General features: G+C 42.1%; 3 protein-coding genes across 4 annotated transcripts in view; 1 reads left to right on the top strand and 2 right to left on the bottom strand.

The window, feature by feature from the left end:
• Positions 1 to 1,957, bottom strand: part of LOC134865702 (mucin-2-like) — a 6,305-nt gene extending 4,348 nt beyond the window's left edge. The window contains exons 1-2 of the mRNA XM_063885374.1: positions 1,594 to 1,957; positions 340 to 618 (exon numbers count right to left, since the gene is read on the bottom strand). Of these exons, the coding sequence (XP_063741444.1) occupies positions 340 to 618; positions 1,594 to 1,660 (346 nt within the window). The 5' untranslated portion in view covers positions 1,661 to 1,957. The remainder of the gene's footprint in view (positions 1 to 339; positions 619 to 1,593) is intronic.
• Positions 1,887 to 12,625, top strand: LOC134865700 (importin-13-like). 2 transcript variants are annotated; one of them, XM_063885372.1, is made up of 21 exons: positions 1,891 to 2,465; positions 3,035 to 3,160; positions 3,601 to 4,241; positions 4,810 to 4,950; positions 5,044 to 5,185; positions 6,388 to 6,554; positions 6,688 to 6,808; positions 6,896 to 7,043; positions 7,647 to 7,828; positions 7,901 to 7,927; positions 8,046 to 8,180; positions 8,933 to 9,076; positions 9,456 to 9,536; positions 9,648 to 9,785; positions 10,149 to 10,245; positions 10,321 to 10,373; positions 10,452 to 10,518; positions 10,753 to 10,811; positions 10,888 to 10,977; positions 11,099 to 11,280; positions 12,286 to 12,625. In XM_063885372.1, the coding sequence occupies exons 1-21, from the start codon at positions 2,397 to 2,399 to the stop codon at positions 12,365 to 12,367; spliced, it is 2,892 nt and encodes a 963-aa protein (XP_063741442.1). In that variant the 5' UTR covers positions 1,891 to 2,396; the 3' UTR covers positions 12,368 to 12,625. The 2 variants fall into 2 exon arrangements, with proteins under 2 accessions (XP_063741441.1, XP_063741442.1); XM_063885371.1 differs by having other exon boundaries at positions 1,887 to 2,465; positions 10,149 to 10,373.
• On the bottom strand, positions 12,604 to 26,944 carry fzr1b (fizzy/cell division cycle 20 related 1b). The gene is made up of 14 exons (XM_063885373.1): positions 26,695 to 26,944; positions 26,070 to 26,261; positions 25,192 to 25,293; positions 25,017 to 25,080; positions 24,781 to 24,908; positions 23,279 to 23,361; positions 23,005 to 23,188; positions 21,510 to 21,575; positions 21,278 to 21,380; positions 20,453 to 20,634; positions 20,146 to 20,379; positions 17,550 to 17,654; positions 17,053 to 17,145; positions 12,604 to 13,151 (listed from the first exon to the last, which is right to left on the bottom strand). Exons 2-14 carry the CDS (start codon positions 26,145 to 26,147, stop codon positions 13,110 to 13,112), a joined length of 1,464 nt encoding a protein of 487 aa, XP_063741443.1. The 5' UTR covers positions 26,148 to 26,261; positions 26,695 to 26,944; the 3' UTR covers positions 12,604 to 13,109.

The raw sequence follows: 26,944 nt of genomic DNA, 5'->3' as shown, positions 1-26,944 counted from the left end.
ATTTTGTTTATTTCTGGGCTGCTTAAAGAGGCAATGCCGCATCAGCAGCGAGGGTTATATTTGTCTGAGCTATAAAAGGGAATCTCGTAGATGAGGTTGCGACACACATTCCCAATCTCAGTGCAGTCATGTGAGGGTCAGGGGAGCAAAATGTTCCTGGAAGGCTACTGGCAGAGTCTGAGAGGAGCGTCTGTGTTTGCATACAGGCAGATTTTAGTGTGTGGGCGGTTTTATTTTAAGATTCTGGACAAAGTAAACAGACTGGACAAGAACATTAAAAGATACACAATTACAGATATAGCGTTTAAAAAGATAATGAGTGCATACAGGTTGGATTACCTGATGGTGAACCAGGCACATTGGTGTGTAGAGATGTAGCGGTGGACCAGTGTGTTGGATGTAGGCCGACAGAATTTGTCACAGTCTCTGAATGGACTGTCACTTCGGTCTTGGTAATAGTTGTGGTTTCGGTTGGGGTTACATCCCCGCCTGCAGGATTATATGTCCACTGTGAGTGCTCATTCCCAGGATGCTCTGTCTGGTCAGGAGATGCTGAGCTTCCAGCGTGACTCGGGGGGGCAGCTGGGGTGAGGACAGGAGGCAACGCACTGCTCTGACCTATGGAACAAAAGATCAGTCATAAAAGGGATGAAAAGGTCTTCTATAAAATTATGTCCAAAAAATCTCAAAAGGTCGAATTTTCAAATGCCTTGTTTTGTAAGATAAACATTCAGAATAAAAAAAAAATACATAAACATATTTTTTATTGTCATAAAACATCAAGCAAAAGCATCTTTGTTTTCCTGAGATGTTCTCATAAGTTTTTAGGAGATAAATAATTTAGCATGAAAAAAGTTTAACATCGACTAATCTTCAAAAGAGAGCTTTGTGATGAGACCTAAAGGGACAATAAACCGACTAATTGTTTTGCTTTATTGCAGATTTTTTATTAAATGCTTATTTGCAGCTTTTATCACCCAAAGAGAATCAGATTATTATCATGAAAGTCCAGAAAAAAAGAAACTCTGCTATTGGAAAACAACAATCAGAGATCTGTTAAAAGATCGTTAGGTTTTGACTCGATTAACCATTCTAAAAATAGTTGACGATCGATTGTATGTCATTTACCAATCACTCCAATGCAATTTCAATGCTATGATGAAAACTATGTGGACTGACAGCAGTTTGAGTGTTTTGATGTTATCCTGAAATAAGTAAAATATATTATTAAAATGAAATAAAATAAGACTCAACTAACGTACGTTTAAATAAACATAGGGTTTAGTGGTCACAAGAGTTACCAAATAAGGAAACGTTCATCTTCTTGAACAAATGGAATCCAAACGATCTGTTGAGGTACTAAGCAAACTAATAAAATGCATTTCATTATGTTAATGTGCACCATCAGCCTGCAGCTCTGTATACACTTTCTGTAAGATCAATAGAGTATCATGTGAGAAATCAAGAGCGTGTCAGCAGGATGTCAAGTCTACACAACACACACACACACACACACACACACACACACACACACACACACACACACACACACACACACACACACACACACACACACCAGGGATGCTACCTTACCTCTTGTCTGCGATGAGCCGGTAAGCACCACCAATACAAAAAACACCAAATTCATTTCAAATATCATCTTGTTCGCGGCCTTTCCTTGTAGATCACACCAATAAAACCGGACCAAAAGCCTTTCTCCACAACGGCTTCTCGACTCTGAGGTAGTTTCCGTTACGTGATTTGACAGGGCGCATCATCAGCGCTAAAAATATCCTGAGGGAGTCGGGCAGAAGAGAAGCAGGGGTGGGGCTGCTCGGCAGGCTGCATGCGGGCGGTGTTTGGAGCTGAAAAGGCTGCACGCGCTTTATTCCAAAGAGGCTAAACCGATCTCACTGCACATTCATATTTCACTTTCCATCTTTATTTCTCTTAATCTGCATCTATTCCTCTGGCGACATGCATCAGTTTGCAGCCGCTCCTCTGCTCCAATCAGGTGCCAGTGCGTCAGAGGCGCAGTGGTCTGCGTCAGGAGCGCCTGTTGTACCACACACACTGTTTTCCTGATTATTAGGCTTGCTTCAGTGTTGGTTTCTAGACATTTATCCTCACACGCGTAAGGGTGTGCTGGTGGTAATGTGAGACAACAACTTTCCAGCCCCCGCAGAGGTCAGTGTGTCGTCATGGCTGAGTGCACTGCCCACATGTGTGCTGTGTGGACAGCTGAGCGACCCGCTGCGTCCTCTGTCAGCGTGCTCTGACACACTTTAGAGGACAGGGTCTCCTCCTTTCAACCACTTTATTGTTATTTTTTTGCCAATTAGGCTTTAATTTATAAAGGATTTCCCAAAGGCGACAGGAAGACACCTTCTCTCCAGATGGAGTCTCCAGCCAATCCGGGTGACAGCCTGGTGGAGTTGGAGTTAACGGTGGAGAATGTGGAGTCGGTGAGCTACTTCAAAAAATCATTTAGCCACTTCTCATGGTGACTGTTTGTTGATCTACACGTCTGTAAAACAATTGAAAGCTAATTTTAATTCACATAGTTGTCATCAAATAATATTAATATGGACATATTGTATTTGATACAGTAACTCAGCAGCAGCTCGGTTAAATAAAAAAATAAATAAAATGCTGGTTGGTTATTTGTAGTTCACCATAGGGAGTTTAGACACACTGGACATTTTGTAACATGATACCAGCTATAAGCATATGCTGTCCTAATAATAACTAACACCATGTGCCTTGGATTAGTTGCTATGACAACACATTTTTTGGCTCAATTCAAACAATTGGACATCCAGTAACGTATGCAAGATCATGTTAGCAATTATAACGTAAAATGACACCTGTGTTAAAGTATAACCACCTGATATGCATGAAAATACACATTACTACTAGTCAGGAAATATTGGGATATTGACCGTTTTTAGCCAATCTGACATCCTTATCAATGTTTTCAATATTACCGAATGATGCCTGTTCACTTTACCTCGGTTCCCCTCTCCTCCTCCAGGCTCTCTACCAGTTGTACTTTGACCCGGACATGGAGCGTAAGAATGTGGCCCAGAAGTGGCTGACCCAGGCTCAGGCCTCTGCACAGGCCTGGCAGTTCTGCTGGGCCCTTCTGGCTCCTGACAAGGCATGTGTTGTGTCTGTATGTTGGGCTGTAGTGAATCTATGTGTAGAGCAGTTAGTTAATCGGTTAAAGAAATCTTCATATTGTGATCATGGGCTGATTGATACACAATGTTAAAAAGGAAGACTTAATAGTTAAGCATCTTTTATTGTCGTTTCGTGTCGCTTTAGTCATTTTGAGGCTCTGTAGTTGTCTTGTTTTCTAGTTATTTTCAGTCTCTGTTAGAGGTGGTTTTGTTTGTCTTTGTAGTTGTTTTAATTCTCCTTGAAATGTGGTTTTTGTGTTGTGTCTCATTGTGTTCTCTTTTGCGTTTTGTTATCATTTGCCTCTTAATCGTTGTTGTGAATCTCTTTCTGTTTGTGTCTTTGTTGTCGTTTTTGGGGCCTTTGTGATCATCTTGGGGCCCTGTAGTAACCCATCCATAAATGTCTCTATCTTTGCAGCTCCCAGAGGTTCAGTTTTTTGGTGCTAGCACCCTCCACTCCAAGATCTCCCGTCACTGGAGCGACCTCCCCACAGACCAGCACGACACCCTGAGGATGCAGCTCCTCTCCCACATCCTGCACTTCTCTTCCGGACCCAAAATGGTGTTAACCAGGCTGTGCGTGGCCCTGGCCTCTATGGCTCTTAACTTAATCCCACAGGCTTGGTCCCAGCCTGTGGCGGACATGGTGAGGGCCTTTCAACCACAGAAGCCTGATTGTGAAAGCGGCTCGGGCTCAGAGGCCACCCAGGACCCTCAGGCACACTGCCTCGCTCTGCTGGAGCTCCTCACCGTACTTCCAGAGGAGTTCCAGAGCCGGCGCCTGGCTCAGGCTCGCTGTGACCAGCTGAGAGAGGCCCTGGCTGGAGAGTGGGCGGTGGTGTGTCCCTTACTGCGTCAGCTGCTCCAGAGTCAGGACTCCTCAAACCAGGTGAAAGAGAAGGTACTCCGCTGCCTGTCCAGCTGGACAGGGCTGGACGTGACATTAGGGGACAGTCATGAACTGGTCCAGGACTGTTTTACTGCACTGTCCAACCCGGAGCTGTTCGACACGGCTGTGGAGACCATAGTCACTGCCATCTCTCAGCCCGACAGCCAGAGGTGAGAAACACTCTTCATTTTTGTGCTTTTCTCTGGGTTCATACCCTTTCTGTCAAGACGAAACCATGAATCTCTAGATGTGAGGATTTGGAATGATTGTAATAAACTATAGGATTTAGGGTTCCTTTATGAGTTGGGACATTTCTCCTACATCTTTAACTAATTGAACTCATTAGAAACCTCTTCAATCTCAAAATACATTACAAAACATGTTTTTTTACTCAGAGACGTTCCCTGTGATCTCATAAAATAAGGTGCACTGCTGTAGATTTAACTACTAAAACAGTTAAGAAATAGAACTTAGAAAACTTCAAACTGAAGCAGTACATTGCAACATACATATCAATTTAGCAATCACAAAAATAACTACATTTTGCAGATAAATACTTATAAAAGGTATGGAATGAAAGACTTTTACTTTAAGTAGAGTAATTTCACAGTGTGGTATACGTTATTTTACTTTAGCTAAGGATCCTAACACATCTTTTATCACTTTACACTGCACCATACATTTTTTCTAAGATCACAGTCGATGCCCAGGTGTGTGAATCAGAACGTGTGTGTGCAGGTACATTGATGCTCTGGTGACCCTGATGCCTCTGGTTCTGGGTCTCCATGACCAGCTGAAGACAGCGGCTCAGGACGGGGCCATGGAAACCTCACATGGTATCTGTCGTATCGCTGTTGCTATGGGGGAAACACACTCCAGGTACACACACAGACACACACCGCCATCCTTTAACCTGGCTTCAGTAAATTACTTTTATTTCTTAATTGGGATCAATGTGTTTGTGTATGACAGGGTTTTGTTGGAACAGGTGGAGCACTGGCAGGAGTATCTGGCTCTAGTTAACATGATTCTCTTCTGTACCGGCATCCCGGGGCACTACCCGGTCAGTGAGACCACCAGCTCCCTGACGCTCACCTTCTGGTACACTCTGCAGGTACACTGAGGAAACAAATGCATGTTTGCGTATACATTTTTTTAAAGGAGCTTCTTTTAATGTTAAGTATGTAACCAATTGTACGCATAAGTGATAAAATCTGTAACATTTCTGTGTTTAAATGTCTTGAAACGACTAAACCTATTGTTAGGGAATATTTTGTGTAAGCTTGTAAATCTTTAGCTCATTTGCATCTCTTCTCTCTGTCCTCCTTTGACCTGGCTCTACGGCATTGCAGGTGCTGTTATTTTCATTAAGGAGGGGCAGCCTGGGTTTCCGAAGCCTTGTTGTTCCTACAGTGGGTACAAGCTCAAGCTGACCTAAGATTGGCTTTATTGTTTAGGGACAGCTAGCGCCAGTTTATCTGGACCCAGATGCTCCGGTAAACACCTTATTTGTGACCTAGATGACAGTTTAAGTTAGTCATATTGTCCAAGCTTGTTTAGTCTGCTGCTCTGAGAATGTTGATTACCCATTTGGAACTAGTTAAAACCTCTCTTTATCCCTGAGATCTTCAGAATTGGTTTGGCAACCGCTGTGGCAACTCGTGTAAATGTCTTGTCAATTATCCGGCCGTTACTCCAAATAAACCCAACAGTGTTTTGCCATCAAGTTCCTGCTTTCCAGTGTCTCTCTGAGTTTCATCTCCATTGCTTCAGAAGTTTCCACCACACCTATGTTATATATTTTGATGAGTTGTGTACTTACAATATCCCCAATGTTTCCAACCATTTACAAACTGGGAGAAATCTGTAATACTGTCAAGCTAACAGTGTGCTTTATTTGGTTGACTGTTATGTAGACTTTTCCCCTATTTGCATGTGCTGTGATGACCTATCAAAACACCTCATAAATTGATATTTTAGCACATTTGAAGCCACATTTGTCAACGTGCACTTATAATCTTAATCGTTGTTACTATATATTTTAACTGGATGAGGTAAAGTGGATCCTGGGCTAGCAGCGAGAGCAATATGGGCTATGTTAGCCTTTAGCTTGTATCTCAATCTGTGTCTGAGAAGCATTCGTTTTCAACCTGAATCTGCTTCATTCAGTGCTTTTACCTGTATGTTTTTTGCAAAAATGGAGAGCAATTTTGTAGATGATTAAATGACATTTTGTGCTTTTAGATGTGCATGTGTGTGTTTGTGTAAAAGATCAACGAAACAAACTTTCCATCTCATTTCGTCCTCCTTGTTTAGGACGACATCTTGTCATTTGATGAGGAGAAGCAGGCAGTTTACCTGCAGGTCTACAGGCCCGTTTACTTCCAACTGGTGGATGTGCTGCTACATAAATCCCACTATCCCTCCCAGGAGGAGTACGCCTCCTGGTCCTCTGACGACAAGGAGCAGTTCAGAATTTATAGGTAAGGCACAAAACTAGAAGGAGGTGTTTCAGGAAATCTGCGACTGGATATTTGAGTTGCTAAAAAAAAAAAGCAGCAGACGGAACTTTTACTTTATCTCACACGATGTTTCCACGTCGCTTTTTCATTACAGAGTTGACATTTCCGACACCTTGATGTATGTGTATGAAATGCTGGGTGCGGAGCTGCTCAGTAACCTCTACGACAGGCTGGGCAGACACCTGATGGACCCACAACTGTCAGCAGTGTGGCAGGTAATGCTCATCTACTCTCTCTTTACATTTTTACATCACAACAGTTTGCAAAAGAAATAAATACACTGTGTTTATTTCCATCTTCAGGACACAGAGGCCCTGTTATTTGGCTTCCAGTCCATCGCTGAGACAATAGATGTGAACTACTCTGACGTTATCCCAGGTCTCATTGGTCTCATCCCCAGAATCAACATCAGCAACGCAATGCTGGCTGACACCGTCATGTACACCATAGGTATCCAATCTCCTGTTCTTAATGTGTCACCTTTAACAACTCCAAGGCTTTGTTTTTTTTTTTTACATTAAAGGGGACATATCATGCTCATGTTCAGGTGATGTATTTTGGATTTTTAATAGAACATGTTAACATGATTTAACGTTCAAAAAACACATTATATTTATCATACAGTCTGCCTGAATAAACCTGTATTCAGTTTCTGTCTCTTTAAGAGCCCCTCCTGAAAAAGCCCAGTCTGCTCGGATTGGCTCCCTATTCATTTAGATGCACCTATCTCAAGGTAGTTCTTAACATGTGAGTGGAGATGCTCAGATGTAAGGTGGTATATTCTGATGAACCTGCATGTGACATATATATAAAACTATATCCCATGACCAAGGAAGTCAAATAACTGATAAGGTTGACTTAGTTCATACTTTGTGGGTTGGTAGGCACTAAAGATTCCTGAAGTTTGATATACTAAAGTCTCCTTTATAGCCAAATATTACTGATGACAACCATTATTAGTATTAGAATATCGGAGTATGTTACTTTTAGTGTTTTGGTTTGCTTTCAAACCCATTTACATTGAGTATCCATTGAGTATCTGAATTTCCCCAGGATCCCTGGCTGAGTGGCTGGCGGATCACCCTGTGATGTTGGGTGGCATATTACCCATGGTCCTTCAGGGCCTTGTGAAGCCAGAGCTGTCGGTCTCCAGTGTATCCACCCTGAAGAGGATCTGCAGGGAGTGCAGACATGACCTCAGCCCCTATGCTCAGGATATCCTGACCGTGTCACAGGTCCGACACACAGCCTCTTTTTTAACATTATTGTCATTGCTGGCTTTCTATTAACACCTGTTTTATCTGCAGGATGTACTCGTAAAGGAAATCCATAAGGTGAGTAAACAGGCTTCAACATTTATAGCTATTTTACATTTTGTAAACACAAATGCAAAGCTAAGCGTCTCCCTGAGGACTTCATGTGTGTGTGTGATTTGTGGGTGTGTGTCTGCAGAGCAGCCAGTGCATGTGGTTGATGCAGGCTCTGGGTTTCCTACTGTCGGCTCTGCCTGTAGACGAGATTCTTGGCAGACTTCACTCTCTCATCACCCCACACATCCAGCGGCTGGATACACTGGCCCAGCAGGAGGTATAAAGAAACTAACGTCCTTCAGAAAATCCACAAACACTATATTTTCCATACACACACACAAACATGCATGCATGAACTGAGGTGAAACTAATCTGGCACCCTGGAGCAGTTTGGTGCTCAAGGACAGCTCGGCAGGGCCCAGGAGTTGAACTGGCACCTCTACATCTACCAGTCCAGTCTTGTTTTAAATGTATGCATTTATTTTATTTTCTTGGTACAAGCGGGGTCTTGAACCAGTGACCATTGGGTTGGCAGGCTGAGCTCCTACAAAAACATACTGCTGCCTGCACTTTGAATATTTAAAAAATATATATTTTAAATAATCTATTATAAAAAAACTGCAATAAATTGCATTTTCCTATAGTAGTAATTTACTGTGCCATATGTTTAAAAAATAAACAATACCACTCCAAACTAAAACAGGACTATTACACAGGCCATCACTAGTACTACTATGTACTACTATACTTGTGTAAAGTACATTATGACCAAAGTACAGTCGTTGATTTCATTTTAAATATGTTTGGTGATAAGTTATACCTCCCTTGTGTTAGGTACACCAAAAATCTGAGCAATATCGTGTTGTATTTGGTTTATAATTAATGCCAATGTAACGCAGTGGCTGCCTTTTGTTCTGTTTGACACAACTTTACAACAATGGAGTTGTCTTTGCTCTCACAACCACTGTAAACTGTCACTGTCATCACAAGGTTTAATATCTAACCCATCCACATTGTCTCCCTGCACAGCCTGACCCCACTAACAAACAGGCTATGGTCCACATCCTGGGGATGCTGTCCAGTCTCTTCACCACTCTGGACATCAGACACACAGATAGCCTTGAGGCGGCCTCCAGCCAGATACTCTCCGCATCACAGAGCACACCAAACCCAGTGAGTTCAGCAATGTTCCACTACCTCCGTTATCTCAAAGTACACTCCTTAAATGTTTCCAATTTTTAATTTTTAAATTTATTTAATTTCTTCAATTACATTTTTTATAACATCATATTGTCTTTATTATATATTTTCCATATTTTAATTGTTTTCCTTATCTGGTTAGTATAGCTTTGAATTCAATTGTATTACATTTATGGCAGCATTGGTGTTATTTTTTTTATTAAGTTGTTCAATTGTTTTGTCTTTTCTGTTTGTTTTTTTCATGGTTTCTGCTTATTTCTGTCTTTTCAGTCATCAGAAAGGTGATGTAAGAATAAAGTGTTATTAACTGATGTGAAATATAAAACAAAATCTCCTTTAATGTTGTTTTTAGGTAGTTGTTGTTCTGCAGCAAGTGTTCACCTTGATCCAAACCATCCTCAGCAAGTGGCTTGATGACTCAGAGGTAGTAGAGGTAGGAGGGTTGTTTTTGCTGCTTGCATAAATATGCACGTATATGATGTTTGTGTGAGTATGTGCATGTATGTTTTATTCATGCCTGACTCACAGCTCTCTCCCCCTGAAGGCAGTGTGTGGGGTCTTCGATAAGTCAGTCCGAACCCTCCTACATGATTTCGGACCGATGGTGGCTCATCTGAGCGAGATGCTGGGGCAGATCTACAGCGCCTACCCACAATTCTCAGCTCTAGACCTGGCCCGGCAGGTACGCCTCCACAGATCAGGGCCAGCATGATCCCTCAAAACTCTATTTCTGACTCTTAGAGAGGACATATTACACTCATTTTCAGGTTTATATTTGTATTCTGTGCCTCTACTGTGACATGTAATGTTCAAAAAGTGCTTTATTTTTCTCATACTGCCTTTGCTGCAGCACCTCTGGAGGAAACGTTTGGATTTTAGCCTTTGCAGACCATTTACATGCAACAACCTAAAAAACACACTACAGTAAAGGGAAAACCACAAAAAAGCATAATAGGGCATCTTTAATACAAAGCTTAATGTGTCCTTATTGATACAGTTCAAATACTTTTGAAATCAGTTTCTATTTCCATTCTTTTTTTTTTAGATGGTTCACATATTCTCCGGAGAGGAACAACATCTCTCTAACATCCGGAGCCTTGTTGAAGTGTTGACCTCTGTGACACTTAATTTATTTCAGCAAGGTAACAAACACTACAAAGAAATGTCTTCTTCTTCAGAGACATCTCTCCTGTCTCATCTTATATCTTCATCCACAGGTCCACGGGATCATCCTGATATCGCAGAATCATTTATGCAGCTTCATGCTCAGGTGGGATGGGTATTCTCGGTCTTTGTTCTGCACGCCTGCAGCACACAAATGTTCCCTAATCACTGTGTGTTTATTTAGATTCTTAAAAGGAAGCCTGAACTCTACCTGTCTGAGCAGCTCGATGTTAAAGGGCTGTTTTACTGCGGTGAGTTTGCCATTGTTTAATGTAGGACAGATGTTGCATATTTCAGCACTTTGCGATTATTTTAGACTCCGTGAGATGTGTCAAATTCAAATGTGGATTTTTTCAAATGACATCAAAATCAGAACCCTTTTTTTCTGGATTGTATTTTAGTTTTCCATCATCTTGGATTGAGGGACTCTTGTTTGTTGAAGCATTCGTAAAAATAAAAATAATGCTTTTACTCTTTTGGTCCAGGGATTCTAACACTTAAGTTTCCAGAGACACCCACAGTAAAGGCTGCCACTCAATTCTTTGTAAGTAAGCAAAGTGCCCGTTTTTTTTCATAAGCGAAAAAAAAAAAAATCTCATTTAGACTCATTTCCCTGGCAGACGGAGCTGTTGCCTCGCTGTAAGGACATGCCCTCACTCGGGGAAGTGTTGCAGAGGGATGGAAAGCTTCTGACAGAGACCATACTCCAGGTGAAACAGCAGAAACAACGGGATATGACACAACGCATCATCAGTGCTCTGTGCCTGTATGTTCCCTCTGAAGTTTAGTCAGTGTCTTCTAGAGATGCTTATATTTTCACTTCTGTCTCAGGCGGTAGGAGGCGAGTCCCCCCGCAGTCTGACGGAGCATTTCTCCGAGGTGTTGTTGAGTCTGAACAGACACTGCCCGGCTCTGCTGGCTCAGTGGCTGAAGGAAACACTACAGAGCCCAGGATTCCCCTCTGCACACGTCTCTTCAGAGCAGAAACACACCTTCAGCCAGCAGCTACTGAGGTGATTATAGGCTACACCTGTTCCGTTTTTACACCAAAACTGTTTCAAAAAGTGTTCTCAACTATTGATTGATATACAAATAACACCACGTGAAGGCCTCTTAGTGGAAAACATTGTAAGTAAACTCCTTGTTTTAAAAAGGGGGAAATGACAAGCAACCCTCATCCTTAGTTCAATGAGTTATACTGATACCACAATTTATCATTTTATCAGGAAGAAGCCAGAACCCCAACCACAATTTCTTGGAGAAAATATCTGTGCTTTGACACAAAAGCCTCTATAATAAAAAATAGAAGCCTCTTTCATTACAGGGGACTATTTCTGAATGGGGATTTGATTAACATAAACAAAACAAAGGCTGCAGGAGTTATCGACTCCTGCACAAAGGGCACTAAAATCTGCCCTGAGGCAGGTTACATAGGGGTAAGGTTTGTTTTTATTTCCAGTCCCGCTAGGTTTCAGGGCACTAAAATCTCCCTTAATCAGAAAAGTGAAGACAGCAAAGATCTTTTTTAAAAGGGCCTGAAGAGTTTCTGGCTGGGAGTATCTGCTGAATAGAGGTCTGCATCAGGAATGATCAGAAGGAACTGGGTGTGCAGTTATCCTCCTCTCTTAAGCCCTCTGCTAAGCGCCTGATTGGGCGAGAGGAAATGCACACAGCTGCTCTCAATTCTTAATCAGGAGCCAACAGGTGATCTGATTCCCCTCCAATCAACTCAGGGGGACTGAGACACCCAGCTGAAATTAATTGGGGAAAAGGAAATTAACAAAAAGTACCAACAAATTATTAAATGGCACTCTTCATTTACCTTCTGAAAAAAAAAGTTTTATCTTATACCAAGAAACCAATCACCTAGAACTCAACTAATTATAAAGGGAACATGAATAGGGTCACGTTTTCTGCGTAATAGTTAAATGGAGCTAGAAATGTGTGCAAAAGAGACACAAAAAACAGTACTGAAGTATGTTGTCTTGACTGAATTCATTGACTTTTCTTTTATCAAGGGAGCAAACCAACAAACGGCGCGTTAAGGAGATCGTGAAGGAGTTTTCTCTCCTCTGTCGGGGCCTGCAGGGAGCCGGATGATCCCATAAATAGATTGAGCTCGAAAGTACTGAGCTCGAAAAGAATCAGTAATTTGGGTTTGGGTAGGGGACAATGGACAACATATCCATAATACTTGGATTGAACCAAAGCAAAAACAGAGATTAAGTGGACTATTAGGATTAAAGGAGCGCTGTGCAACGGGTTATTATTACAAGACTCTTGTAAAAAAAGTGTCCGTTCTACACTCTCCATAACAAACACCAATAAACAGTTCATTCTTTGCAGCTGCATGAGCAACTGTGTGTGTGTTCACTTATTTATTGTTTCTCTCCTCTTTCATAATGCTTGTAGATCATTTTCACACATTATCAAAATATAGAAATCCCCCCCAACACAAACCCGAGCTAGGCATCTTCTTCTCTCTGTTACAAAGGAGAGCCTTTTTAAAAAAGTGACTTTATATAGCTTATAATCATGTACACATATACGTCTGCTAATATATAATAAAAACAAGTTCATCACTTTCACAACAGAAAAAGATAACAAGACCGACTTTTTTTTAAAGCAGACAACATGTCCTGACAGTAAACTGCTTACGTTTTTTAATCAGTGACGTCACTGTGAAGGGGGTGGGGGGTTCTGGTTCCTCTGTAGAAAAAGGTGTGGTGCTGGTGGTGCACTGAGATGAGAGCGCTGTAAGAGGGAGTCTGTGAGTGTTGATGGTGAGTTTCAACCACAGCCCAGGACACTTCTCCTGAAACCAGTCCTGACCGGCTGCTCACTATCGTATCCTGGTGAAGAGGTTCAGCACTGACTTTGATTCCTGGGAACAGAAAGATTAAATAGTGTCAAAAGCAATAAAGAGTTACTAAACTCTGAGGTATGGCTGACGTGCCGCTGACCTGTAAATATCTATTGAACGTGAAAAAAGTATCAACATAGGCTGAGACACGCTCACTTCCCTTCTTCTTGCTAAGCTAGGTCAATCCAAGCCCCCAGGCAGTGCGCCGGACTTAGAGGAAAATATTCGTAGTGGCAAGACTTCAGGTACTACAACTTCCGTATCCATCCGTGACGTCACCCGGCCCAGAAAGACTTTATCCCATTGACTTACACTGGGAAACAGACGTCTGTAAATCGGTGGATGACTTTTTAAAATTCTGAATAAACCACCCAGTATGAACCCTTTTATAGCCCTTATTAAAAACATTAGGTCCTTAGAGTTGTAAAACGCGCTAAAAGCTGAATCCATATATTTTCTCTTTCTATTCATTCTACTGAGCCGACAGCGGAAGAACGGGGGCGGGGCTTAAGGGGAAACTCTTTCTATGCTCTAGACCAGCGGTCCCCAACCACCGGGTCGCGACCCGGTACCGGGCCGTGAGCCATTAGGTACCGGGTCGCGATACCTAATGATTATCAGTCTAAATATGTTTTATTTTGAAAAGTGACTTCTGGCGGAATGGCGCATGCGTCTGTGCCTCTTGACAGGTCTCGGTCATGTGATACGTCACCAGCCGTTACCTGCGAAAATTAAACCGACAAGATAGCAAAAATGAGTAAAAAACAAACATCTTTGTCGAGCTTCTTTGGAAAGGGGAAAAGGCCCAATGAAGAGACAGAAGAAGAGCCTACGACTTCCAAGAAAAGTAAATCTGCATTTAAAAGACAATATCAGGAGTCCTACTTAAAATACGGGTTTATCCCTACAGGTGATTCTCATGCGCTGAGCCCGCTCTGTGAAATATGTGGCGACAAGCTGGCAAATGAGTCAATGAAGCCTTCAAAACTGCTTCGGCACCTGGAGACCAAGCACCCTGCATTAAACGACAAGCCTTAGGAGTTTTTTGAAAGAAAAAAACGTGAACAAGAAGGGCAGAAGCAATTACGGATGGCCACCACATCAACAAATGGTAGTGCACTGAGAGCATCATACTTAGTGGCTAATCGTATTGCTAAGGCGAAGAAACCTTTTACTATTGGTGAAGAATTGATCCTGCCCGCCGCTAAAGACATTTGCCGTGAACTTCTAGGAGAGGCTGCAGTTAAAAAGATAGCACAGGTTCCTCTTTCAGCCAGTACCGTCACTAGGCGAATTGAGAATATCGCAGAGGATATTGAGGAGCAGATGTTGGAGAGGATTAATAAGTCACCTTGGTACGCAATCCAGGTTGACGAGTCTACTGATGTTGATAACAAGGCGACACTACTTGTTTATGTGCGATATATATATCAGGAGGATGTGCAGGAGGATATGTTATGTGCACTATTGTTGCCAACCAACACCACAGCTGCAGAACTATTCAAGTCTCTGGATGATTACATATCAGGAAAACTAAATTGGTCCTTTTGTGTGGGCATATGCACGGACGGAGCTGCTGCTATGACCGGACGGCTTTCTGGTTTAACTTCTCGGGTAAAGGAGGTTGCACCTGAATGTGAGTCAACGCACTGTGTCATTCACAGGGAAATGCTGGCTAGCCGAAAAATGTCACCTGAACTCAACAGCGTGTCGAATGATGTCATTAAAATGATTAACCACATCAAAGCGCATGCCCTTAACTCGCGTCTGTTTGAGCAATTTTGTGAGGAGATGGACGCGGAGTACAAGCGCCTTCTCTTACACACGGAAGTAAGGTGGCTATCTAAAGGCAGATCATTGGCAAGAGTGTTTGAATTACGAGAGCCGCTGCAGAGGTTTTTTTCAGAAAAAAGTCACCCCTGGCAGCACATTTCAGTGACAAGGAATGGGTCACAAAACTCGCTTATTTGTGCGACATATTCAACCTGCTCAATGAACTTAATCTGTCACTTCAGGGGAAAATGACAACTGTCTTCAAGTTGGCAGATGAAGTAGCTGCATTCAAAGGCAAACTGGATTTGTGGGGACGGCGAGTGAACCCAGGGATATTTGACATGTTTCAAACATTGTCGGGGATTTTGGAAGAGACTGAGCCTGATCCATCATTCTCCCAGCTGGTGCACGATCACCTGTCTTTGCTTTTGAAAGAGTTTGAGCGGTACTTCCCGACCACAAAAAGACCCACGGACTGCGAAAGAATGGATCCGCAACCCATTTGTGAACAAACCTGGTGAATCGAGCCTGTCCGTGCAAGAAGAAGATCAACTGCTGGACATTGCAAATGACGGTGGTCTTAAAAGTACGTTTCAGACCACAACTGTGCCAGAGTTCTGGATTAAAGTCAAGGCAGAATATCCAGAGATAGCCCAAAAGGCATTGAAAACCCTGCTTCCATTCCCAACCTCCTATCTTTGTGAAGTGGGATTTTCTGCAGTGACGGCAATGAAAACAAGACTACGCAGCAGACTGGATGTACGGAACACACTTCGGGTGTCATTGTCTCCCATTAACCCAAGATGGGACCGGCTCGTTGCAGAGAAACAAGCTCAGGGCTCCCACTAATAGTCATTATTATTATTATTATTATTATTATTTCATTGACTTGTTCACCTTGTTATATAGAAGTTATTAGTAGGCCTATTTTTCCTACGTTGAATGCACTGATAAGTCGCTGTATTTCAAAATAAACCTCAGTGCAGTCACTTGAATCGAGTTTTTATTATAATTATTTCTTATTAGAAAGGATTTTCGTTGTAAAATAAATCATTTCGTTCACAGAGATGTTGTTGATTATTAATTTATTAACAAAAGGTTGTTTATTGTCTGTTGATGTTTGCATTTGACATAAAACCACTGTAGATGATTTATTATTAGACTACAGCCGTCCTGGCGATGCGTCATTAACGATTATCGAGCAAATGTAGGCCGGAGAAAATGAAGGCCGGTCCGTGAAAATATTGTCTTAGATGAAACCGGTCCATGGCGCAAAAAAGGTTGGGGACCGCTGCTCTAGACAGCCAGGTATGATGGGTAATTTGTGACGTTTTGGTCTCGAGAATCTCAGGCCATTTTGTCTTAATGTGCCACTGAGCAAATTTGATCGGAATGACCTAGGCCCCGCCTCAAACGCTGTATCCAGTTCTAATTATACATCCATGGCTCCAACCAAGCCCCCAACAGGTGATCCAGGCTTTGAAGCAAATCTTCGTAGTCGCCAGACCGTGGTATTTTAACTTCCACGTCTTAAGCCCCGCCTCCAATGCCCTCCATCACGGCCAATCTTGGCTCAGTTTAATGAATGGAGATAGAAAATAATCTGGATTTATGACCAAATGATTAAAAAAATTGCAAGTTGTCTGTTAATTTATCTCACTAGAAACTATCCGCTGATTTACCGAAAAGTATTTTCTAATGCAAGTTAATGTAACACGGAAGTTATAGCACCATTGTTTGGTCACTACCTAAATCGGCTTCAACGCGCGGCTCACTTCCTGAGGGCTTGGAACATCTGTACAACTTTGCAATCAAAACTGTTTTGGCTTAGTGCGCCAATGAACAATTTTTATAGGAGCTACCAAGGCCCCGTTTCCAAAGCTGTATCCAGTTCTATTTGTTCATCCATTTGCTTTACCCAAGAAAATATGGGCTTAGACATTTTGCTTTACCGCTTTAGATGAAACCACGCCCATTTTCGTATTTGATCCATACCGCTTTTTTCCTAGTTAATTTAACTGTCGATTACAAAAGTCAGTGGGGCTACTCCTAATTTATCAGCACAGGAAATATCAGGAATACATTAATTCAGTAACTTTTAACGTCAGACATTTTTAATGCTTGTGAAGCCCTCTGTGATGGACTGTACCTTGGTGCAGCGTGTCTTACTGAAGACGTTCCAGAAACGTAGTGTCTCATCCCCAGCTCCTGTAACGATGGCCTCCCCGTCTGGTGACACAGCCTGGGAATGGAGGACAAAGAGAGAATAACTGGTGGGAGGGGGAACATTAAGGCATGTTCATATCTGTAAATATTATACTGGTAAACTCAAATAGTGGACTTTATCCTCTAATACGATTATATGACTGCTTATGTTACAAGTTACGTAGATTCATTATTTGCATATATCAAAGGTGACAAGGCTGTCCCAAAAACAGCATCAATAAGGAAAAGGTCATTTTTTATATCACAAATAACCAACTTATGTATATTAACCCACTGACCCTTGATTCGGGTAAGGAAAACTCCTCTCCGAAAAAAATTGTAAATAGGAAAAAGATAAGTAAAAGGAATCATCGGAGTACTTCTTTCTCTAAGTAATGCCACGGGACCTGCATGGCCGGTCGTTTAAAGCTGCAGTCTTACCAGGTACAGCACTCTGTAGGAGTGTCCTGTCAGCTTGGCCACCTGCGTTAGCGATGGATACTTCCACACCAGGATCTGGTTCTGAGAGTAGCCGTGAGTGCTCACCTGCAAACCAAACAGCACAATTAACTTATAGATGATGTATGCATGTCTAATTAGTCTGGAATAGAGTTATAATCTGACTGAATATCCCAACCCTCTGTAATCCCGCTGAGGATCTGTATGAGGTTGTTGTGCTGGGAGTACAGGAGAAGAGAGTCTTTCACATTTTCTGTAATGGCTGAATACTTCGCTGATTATCACAATGTGGATACCTGGACCCTAACACTGGTTTTCAATCCAAATGACCTTTCAACATGTAGAAATAACATTTTTATTATACACTCAAAGGTCTCCTATTATGCTACATTTGAACGATATCTTGTAGGGCAATATCTATACAAAACATGTCTGTGCAGTGTTTTGCTCAAAACATCAAACAGATCTCCCATTGTAGCATGCCTCATCCCCCTCTATTTCAGCACGGTTCCTGAAGTGCTGATTCTGTGACTGTCGCTTTAAATTCGAGCTGAGATGAAGCTGGCCACGCCCCTTTGCAGCTTCATGCAGCTCTCTGTCTGAAGAGAGAAGTTTCTAACGGAGAAACTCAGCTAAACGCTGCCGTGATTAAACGCCTTATTATGTTCCAAACCACATCAACATTATTTCTGAAACACTTCTCAGAGTTTACCTCTAGAACAGAGACATTATATGTATTATATAAACAACAACTCTAAGTCCCTCCTGTAGACATCCTGCTGAACACACAGACACACAGAGGTGCTGTGGAGGGGATTTAGATGCCGACTGTATATGGGGGACGATAGGTTGGGACGTGTCACGTGGGTGGGACGTTGTCAGGAGTTCAATGTAAAGCCAGCCCACATTTCGGTTATGATGTCATAACTTAAGCAAATCTGGATCAGCTCGTTTGTACCCCCATTTTTACAGATGTGGGTAAGGAGGAAAAGAGAGGGTTGTATTTTCTGCCACTTTGTGAGTCTCCTTACACACCGGGGACAAATATTTATGTATAAAAGACCTCGCATTATAGGGGTCTTCTAAAACAAAAAGTAAGAACATTTGTGTTTGGTAAATTATTTTTTTTATGTAACAATGCTTCTTGGCAATAAATCTTATACTTGTATACGGTGCCACATTTGTGAGGAACATGCATTTGTTGGAGGAGCAGCAGAGCTGAGTATGTGGGTTGTGCCCATGATAAATGTGACACATCTCCTCTGCCGATGCCAAACTGCAGCCAATCTCCGGTCTCGTACAGCCGCCAGGAGGCCTGCCTTGACTGCCCTTCACTGTCAGGCCCACTTGCACTAGAACCTCAACATGTAGAGGAACAATATGTTCAGCGGTCCAGATTCTGCCTACGGCACTTGGATTGTAGAGTCACAGTATGGAGAAGACACGGAGAACGCTTTGCTGATTGCTGCACTGATAGAGTAGGAGTGGAGAGGATGGAATGACCTGCAGTCCTGACCCCGACCCCATCGAGCACTTGTGGGATCAGCTTGGGCGTGCTGTCCGTGTCAGAGTGACCATCACAACCACGTTGACTGACTTGGGACAAATGCTGGTTGATAAATAAGATGCCATCCAGCAGTGTGTGACCAGGCTGGTGACCAGCATGAGGAGGAGAGGCTGTCGTGGTGGTGTATGGTTCTTCCACACGCTACTCAGGCTGCTTGTTGTTTCATAAATTGTTAATAAATAAGTTGTTGCCAATATGTCTTGTTTCATCAGACTTCAATCATCCAATCCACCAAACAACACCAAAAGAGTCAACAGCAGAAAAACCTGTTTGGCATTGGCAGAGGAGATTTGTCACATTTTTCATGAGCACAACCCACATACTCAGCTCTGCTGCTCCTCCCACATACGTATGCATGTTCCTCACAAATGTACCATTTGAAATTGCCAAGAAGCATTGTTACAACAAAGAAATAAGCTACCAAACACACATTTCTTACTTTTTGTGTTAAGTTTATAAAATATGAATTGAAGTTATCAGTAAGATAAAGTTAACATGATACATTAAGATGCTATCCCTAACCCCAACTCTTTTTTCAACTGTAACCATAACTATCACTTTATTGGGTTTTTAGGTGTTGAAAAAGGAATTTTCCATATTAGATATCAAGAATAACATTTCTTAAATGCCTGAGAAGTCAACAAAACATTTCAGTGGGCGTGGTAAGGGGGAAACCATTGGTCGACTTTTCTTGCATGGAAGGTTCCGTGAATAACATAACGAAGGGTCGTTATCAAAATCTATACTAATAGATACTGTATCTACAATTAACATTGGGACTTCTCACAATCAAATAGTTGGTATGAACAATTGACATTGTAACTAGTGATTATTTCACTTTTAGAATGACAACTGATCAAAATCAACATGGGATGAAAACACGTTATTGAATTATAGATATCTAAATAAGTTTGAATAGGAGAAAATTCTAAGAATGTGCCAGAAATTATATTTCAATTAGAGATACGTACAGATATCTGTGTGTGTGTGTGTGTGTGTGTGTGTCCTCACCAGTTCGTTGGCGTGTTTGGACCACGCCAGGTTGCAGACCTGGGAGCCGGTGTCGGTGCTCTGCAGGGCCTGACCCGTCAGAGTGTTCCAGAAGCGCAGGCAGCGGTCGGCCGTGCCCCCCCCTGAGGCCAGCAGCCCGTGCTGGTGGGGTGACCAGGCGATGGCCTTCACCGCCGCCAGGTGGTCGCTGTACTGCTGCACAGGGAGGAGGCTGGAGCTGTTCCACACCAGCAGCTGGCAGGAGACAGGATGTGTTCAGTTTGACTTATTTGATGAATGAGTTTTTGCCCTTCTAACTCTCTCCTACCTTGTTGTCGTTGCCTCCGGACGCGAGGTGCTGGTGGTCGGGAGACCACTTGAGGCCGCACACTTCCTGTCTGTGACCCTGCAGCCTTCTCTCGGCTGAAGGGGGGGTTCTGATGTCCCGCTGCAGGATCACTCGGTCTCTGCTCCCCGACGACAGCTGCTCTCCGTTCCACGCCAGAGCACCTTCAGCACAAAAGGCGGGACTGAGGAGGGGCTCGTATTTCTGCTGCTATTCCTTTCTTATAATAACACACTTGTAGCGCTATAGTATTTTGGGAATTTAGAAAAGTTGTAATACATTTTTGATTTATTTCTTGCATGCATTGATCTTAAATTGTTGAAGTGTTTTCACTTTTCTATTTTAATTTCTGTTTTTGAGGCCTGTAGTGTATAACAGCCATTATGAGTCACATATATAATGTGCTCTGACTGTTTGCACTTTAATTTTGCAGTTTTACATTTTGCAGCTGTTTTAGATTTAGTAATGTCCTAATTTTTAGAAGAAAATGCTTATTAGTTTTAGTCAGATTTAAGTCATTTTTGCCTATATTAGATCTAGTCTGACTTTAGGGGGCAACTCATATTAGTGTAGTCAAATTTGTTCGCTGTCAATACTAAGTCAAAAGGTTTCCTTTCCTGATTTCTGTCACTTATTTAATCCTTCGTCAAATAATTCTAGCCAAAATCTATAATAAATGTGATAACAAATGTCATCTTAGTCACACTATCTTATAAATATCTGATGAAAAGCACAGCCTGAGTGATTCAGGATGAAGCAGACTGAAACAGACATGACTCAGCAGTTTGTACGGCAGCACTGACTGACCTACTCGTGCGGAGTGACCTTCCAGGCTGCTCAGCTTCCTCCCTCCGGCTGCGTCCCAGATCTGAACGTAACCTTTGTGGGTTCCTACGGCAACAAGACTCCCCTGATAGGAGACAAAGTCAAACACAATACTATTTCCCCTCTTTTCTTTTCATACTGCTCTCATAAAAAAAAAAGTCCAGTTTTTTTGTTAATTGTTATCTTGTATTACAAAGTCCATAATGTGTCTCACCCTCTCATTCCAACACACAGACGTAACAGAGTCTCCATCCACAGAAAGGTCACATAGTCTTGTCACCTGTCAAGACACAACGTTTACAATCTATTTACAATCACATTTTATTTCAACAAGTAAAAGGATCATTAATAAAGGTTCTAAATTAAGAAGTAGCAGTAGTAGTAATAGGGTAACTATACTAGTACTATTACAGAAAGCTCTGCAGGTGAGGTCATTGGTGCCTCACACCCGACACTCCTGAACCTTTACAACACCCGCCTCACCCACAAAGCACACAGCATTGTGGGTGACCCCTCCCATCCCTCTAACTGCCTCTCCACCCTCCTGTTTTCAGGGAGAAGGTTCCGCAGCTAAAGCTCCACCCGACTAAAAAACACCTTTTTCCACCAGGCTGTCAGGAGGCTGAACTCTCTCCCCCTCCCTCCCATCTCTCCCCCCTGCCCTCACTGGACCCCGCCTACAAACACAGAGACAGACACTAGTGTACATATTATTACTGTAATATCTTCATCTTCATCCGTTCATAAGTGACTGTTTTTGAATATATTGACTGTTGTGTGTGTTTAAATAATGCCTCTTAGTGTGGAAATGTGTATACACGTGTCTATGTTTGATTATGTAGGTATTTTTAGATATTTTAACTTTTTTTGTGAGACACAACCTTTCGATCTCCCTGTCTGTATCTCACACACAGAAGATTGACAATAAAGTTGACTTTTGACCCCAGTGCGTAGGGTTCACTTACTCTGTCAAAAGTGCAATGCCATAAGGTAAAATGAGTTAAGATAATTCTTCACGAGTCCAACAACAGTAAGATTTGCAGTGTTACAGCCACAAAGGGCCAGTGCAACAACCAAAGGAAGTTATAAATAAAGCAGCCCTGTTATGTCAGTTAAATCAAAAGGTGCATATGAGTCTGGTGTTTGTAAACTGTACCATTGCGTTGTCAAAGTATCGCAGTACTTTCTACATGTTTATTAACCATTAACTAGACAGGTTAGCTCATGAAGGCATGCAGAACTACAGCTGATATTTGAGGAGCACAGAGCTGCTCTTTTGCCCACAGGCCATGGGTAATGTCAAACCCTGCCTGATCAGGATGTGTTTATAGAATGGTTCAAATAATATACAGCAGAAACGCTGGTATTCATTTACATTTTCATAATTTATTGTTGCCCTACATTGCGTAGTTGTTCATTTTTCCTTGTATACGAATTATATTTCTGGTGCTAAAAACAGCAGCCGCATTTACGGCATCAGAATGTCTTCTGCAATGGCCCGATATCTACATTTTATAAAAATATAAAGCTACACATGTACTACATATTGTGCTTTTATCACAATGTGAATAAGGTTATCTATTTTGCCATACTCGTTTGGCCAACAGATCAGACCCAGATCATATTCCTGCCCTTCGACCCATCAATTTAGTAGATATTCAACAATAAACGTCTAACTCTAAGTGTATCTCTCTCAGTCCCCCTCTCACCTGGCTGGTGCAGGCACTCCACAGGTAGACGCAGGCTCCCAGCCCCACACTGAGCAGGTTTCCCGCTGACCAGTCTACCAGGTTGAGGTAGAAGTCGTCCTGCAGCTCCGGAGCATCCAGCACCTTGAAGGGGATCTTAGAGATCTTACGTGCTGGTTTTCGAGGCGAGCGGAGCAGCTTGTGACTGCGCAACATTGGGAAGAAAATAAAAAAGATAGGTTATAACATCAGATAGTTAAAGCACAGTGTCTGCTGGGTGTGAGAGTTGTCATACCTCTTGTTACTAAGTGGAGAAAGGGAGTAGGGTGAGACTTCATTGTCGCTATCAAAAGGCACTCTCTTAGTGTGGACAGTGTACTGCAGGGGGATGAACACAAAGCAGAGTTACAGTTAGGGATTATTTTACAGTTATACGTGCAATATGTCATTTTCTGCCGCTAGAAATCATTAACACAAGGCAAGGGTTTGGAGGTGTAGTTGAATAGGGTGGGATCATGTTAGTTTGCAGTTGGCTTCTCTTGGTTTGGAGGCTTTAAGCGTGAGAACAATTATCAATTGAGGTGTCCTCCTCTCCAAAACTCATGGACTAGGTGATTAAAAGCAGTACAAAAAAAAAAGAAACTAAATAAAGCAGTTTCACGTTATAAATCAGTGTTTGTCTGAAGCTTTCTGGCTGACACTAACGTTTTCCGGACTTGTTTCAGAAAAACAAAGTTAGATTCAAACGTCGAATGCCTACTGTCTTACATCCGGTTAAAATAAACAGTTAAAAATCTAGAAATTGTAATATAAAAATGTGGCTTGAAACCGTTTTAAAAGTCAATTTCTGACAGATTCTGGCATAAAACCACAACACTTACACATTTACAAAAGGGATCCAATGCCACCACATGCAATAAAATGATACGCACCATACCTTGAAAAGTGCACATTTTACTGCTGAAATGTAACATTATACTTTTGAGTCCCTTTAACAATACCACTTATATGTACTTAAGTACCATAAATAACTGTGCAATATATACTTCCACCTTTAATACTTTAATGTTACTGGATGTGTATTTTGTAATTTGTTTAATTTCTACTTTTATTTTTGATGTTTGTATCCATGCTTCTTAATTATATTAAGCTATCTTTTGCTCTTTACTTGCTGTAACAAATTTACATTTCCCCTCTGTGGGAGGAATACAAGTATTGTGATTCTGATAATATTAAGAATAATTTGCGTAATATTAGCGTGACAGCTTTGTCATTATGACGTCAGTGTAGATTAACTACCTCCAAAATAAACAGCAGGGCGTCGGATATGAAAAAGGCTTCTTTATGTAGAGAAATCAGTAGCGACCATTACACGTTCAGCAAACACCACAAAACATATAATCAACAGCTCCATGTATTTACTAGTCATTTTTCGTATACGCTGCACTACTTTCATCCTAAGGAAAACGCGCGTAACTCTTGTTTAGTTTTAGCCGCTAAGCATTCTGGTGGTTCAGTTTCTTAACCCTTTGTTAGGCAATAGAACAGAAAACATATCTCAAATCAATATCAATCAGATAGAATACAACAAAATATAATGATTTCTAACTCTCCTTTTAACTGTCAATAGTAATACAACCTTTAGCAGCTTTCTATGCATTAAATCAATAAACAGATTAAATCATTAATCTTATAACTGTAAGCTATTAAGTTACAACAGTCAGTGCTGGTAACTTCAAGGACTCCTCATAAACAAATTATTTGGAGTTAAATAGATATTTCTGTCTTGACTCTTACCCTAAAAAGGCTGTAAGAGTCTTGGGAGAGGACTGCCTGCCGCCGGTCGTCCGTGTGAGGGTCCGGCACAGTTTCGATCCCCGCCCCTAGTAACTCATTCCTCAGCAGGGCAGCATACGCCACCGCGTCTGGAGGGGGGGCAGTGAAAAAGGTGAAGGATAGTGTAGATACAGCTCAGCATAAAAATACAAACAAAAAACAACTGGGATGATTTATAAGAAATGAAAATGTCTGACCTTTGCTGGAGTCGGAACTGGCATCCTTTGCTTTATGGTTCTGATTTGGGGAGCGACAGTTCTCCTGCAGGGAGAAGAAAGGGTTCGTAGTCAGATTAGCAAGCCGTGTTCTGATTGGGCAGTGTAAAAAGTCATGTGATCAATTGACTGTGCTGATGAAGAATTAACTGCTCACATTGGCATAGTGGAAATTGATGCTCCAGTTGCTTCCAGCGCGGGTGGGAATAAAGCGATCCCCCGACTTAACAATGACCGGACTGCAGGTGGCGCTCACACACTGCGATGGCCAGAAAGATAGAAATAGTGACACCATCAATAATCCAGCAGGGCTATTCAAGACCTTGATATGTAGCTCAGCCCCTGCATACCATAATATTACTATGACAGCTGTGTGTGTTTTAGTTATTTTTAAATGTATTTATGGTTGTTTGTGAGTTATTACAGTGTTGAATGAAGTAGTACCACTGAGTAGAATATTTTACAATTCATCCTGAATTTCAAAATTGTTCCTAGGATAAGGTACAAAAGTAGTACTAGTATCAAAATGTATTTAAAGTACCAAAAGTAAAAGTATCACTTACATTTGGTAAAATGAGTCAGAATCAAAGTAAATACAGTTATCAGTTATATAGTGCAGAGAAAAACAATATAGGCAATATTAGTCTTAGAAAGAAATAGAAGAATAAATTGCAAATACTTCAAAATTAAACAGTACTTGAGTATATCGGTTAGTAACTGTCCACGACTTAGTGTATAGTTATTTAAACATAAAAAACATGTAAATATGAGTACAAATATTCATTTACGTACAATGATGTATCTCCATTTTTAGTGTTAAAGTAAATGTTGCTTCTAATCAGTATTTAACTTTGAGCATAAGTCTAATAAACTCTCACACACTCTCTCACTCACATGCACGCACGCACGCACGCACGCACACACACACACACACACACACACACACACACACACACACACACACACACACACACACACACACACACACACACACACACACACACACACACACCAGTGACAGTCCCCTTAAGTCACCTTTGACTGGCGGGCCTCTGTTGGCAGGTTCTGCGGGTTTATTTGCCTCAGCAGCCGCCTCTCGTACTCCTGGTCCATCTCCTCCGGGCAGACAAGCAGCAAGGCCCCTCTGCTGCCCTCGCCGCCCCGCCCCGCCCCCCTTTTAAAGCTTCTCTCCCTCCCGGTGTGGAAATCCACCTTGGGTCCCCATCCCTGAAGAAAAACACGTTAGCTTCAATAAGAGATACAGCTGCACAAACAGCAGCCCTTAACACACACACACACACACACACACACACACACACACACACACACACACACACACACACACACACACACACACACACACACACACACACACACACACACACAATATTTTCATGACCCGGTTAGCACAGTGTTTGTAGATGTCATGTCATGTCATGTCAGCCGCTATTTATGATCTCGTTACACATTTAAAAAGCCACGTTTGCATTTGTCCTTTCCTGCCAGCATAAAGCAGATCGACATTAGAGTAACATCGCTAAACAGCTCTGTAGTGCGCTAATGACAGCTGCGTCGTTGTCATGGCATCAAGCAGCCCGTTCACATTCAGTGTAAAGGCAGGGTTTGCTGCTGCTCGACAGACTGCGAGGCTTCTTCTTACCTCACTGACACGGTGGCTCAAGTAACCAGATAGTCCGTCATTTTCAAGGAGAAGCTCAGTGCCGAAACGGAGAGACAGTTGTCGCCTCCTTTCAAACGGCGCTATGCATCCAGAATGCCAACGCGAGACTCACTGGTGTTGTTTATGTTCGCGACAAAGATGGCGACGGAATCAGCTGTAGCAGAAATTCCTTGGTTGACTTCTGCTGTCTGGCTGTGTACAGTGAACGCAGTGCGCGGCTCAACAGCGA

Source organism: Eleginops maclovinus, chromosome 6 (assembly GCF_036324505.1).
Source record: "Eleginops maclovinus isolate JMC-PN-2008 ecotype Puerto Natales chromosome 6, JC_Emac_rtc_rv5, whole genome shotgun sequence".
NCBI classification, from domain to species: domain Eukaryota; kingdom Metazoa; phylum Chordata; class Actinopteri; order Perciformes; family Eleginopidae; genus Eleginops; species Eleginops maclovinus.
This window is presented reverse-complemented; position numbering and strand designations above follow the sequence as displayed.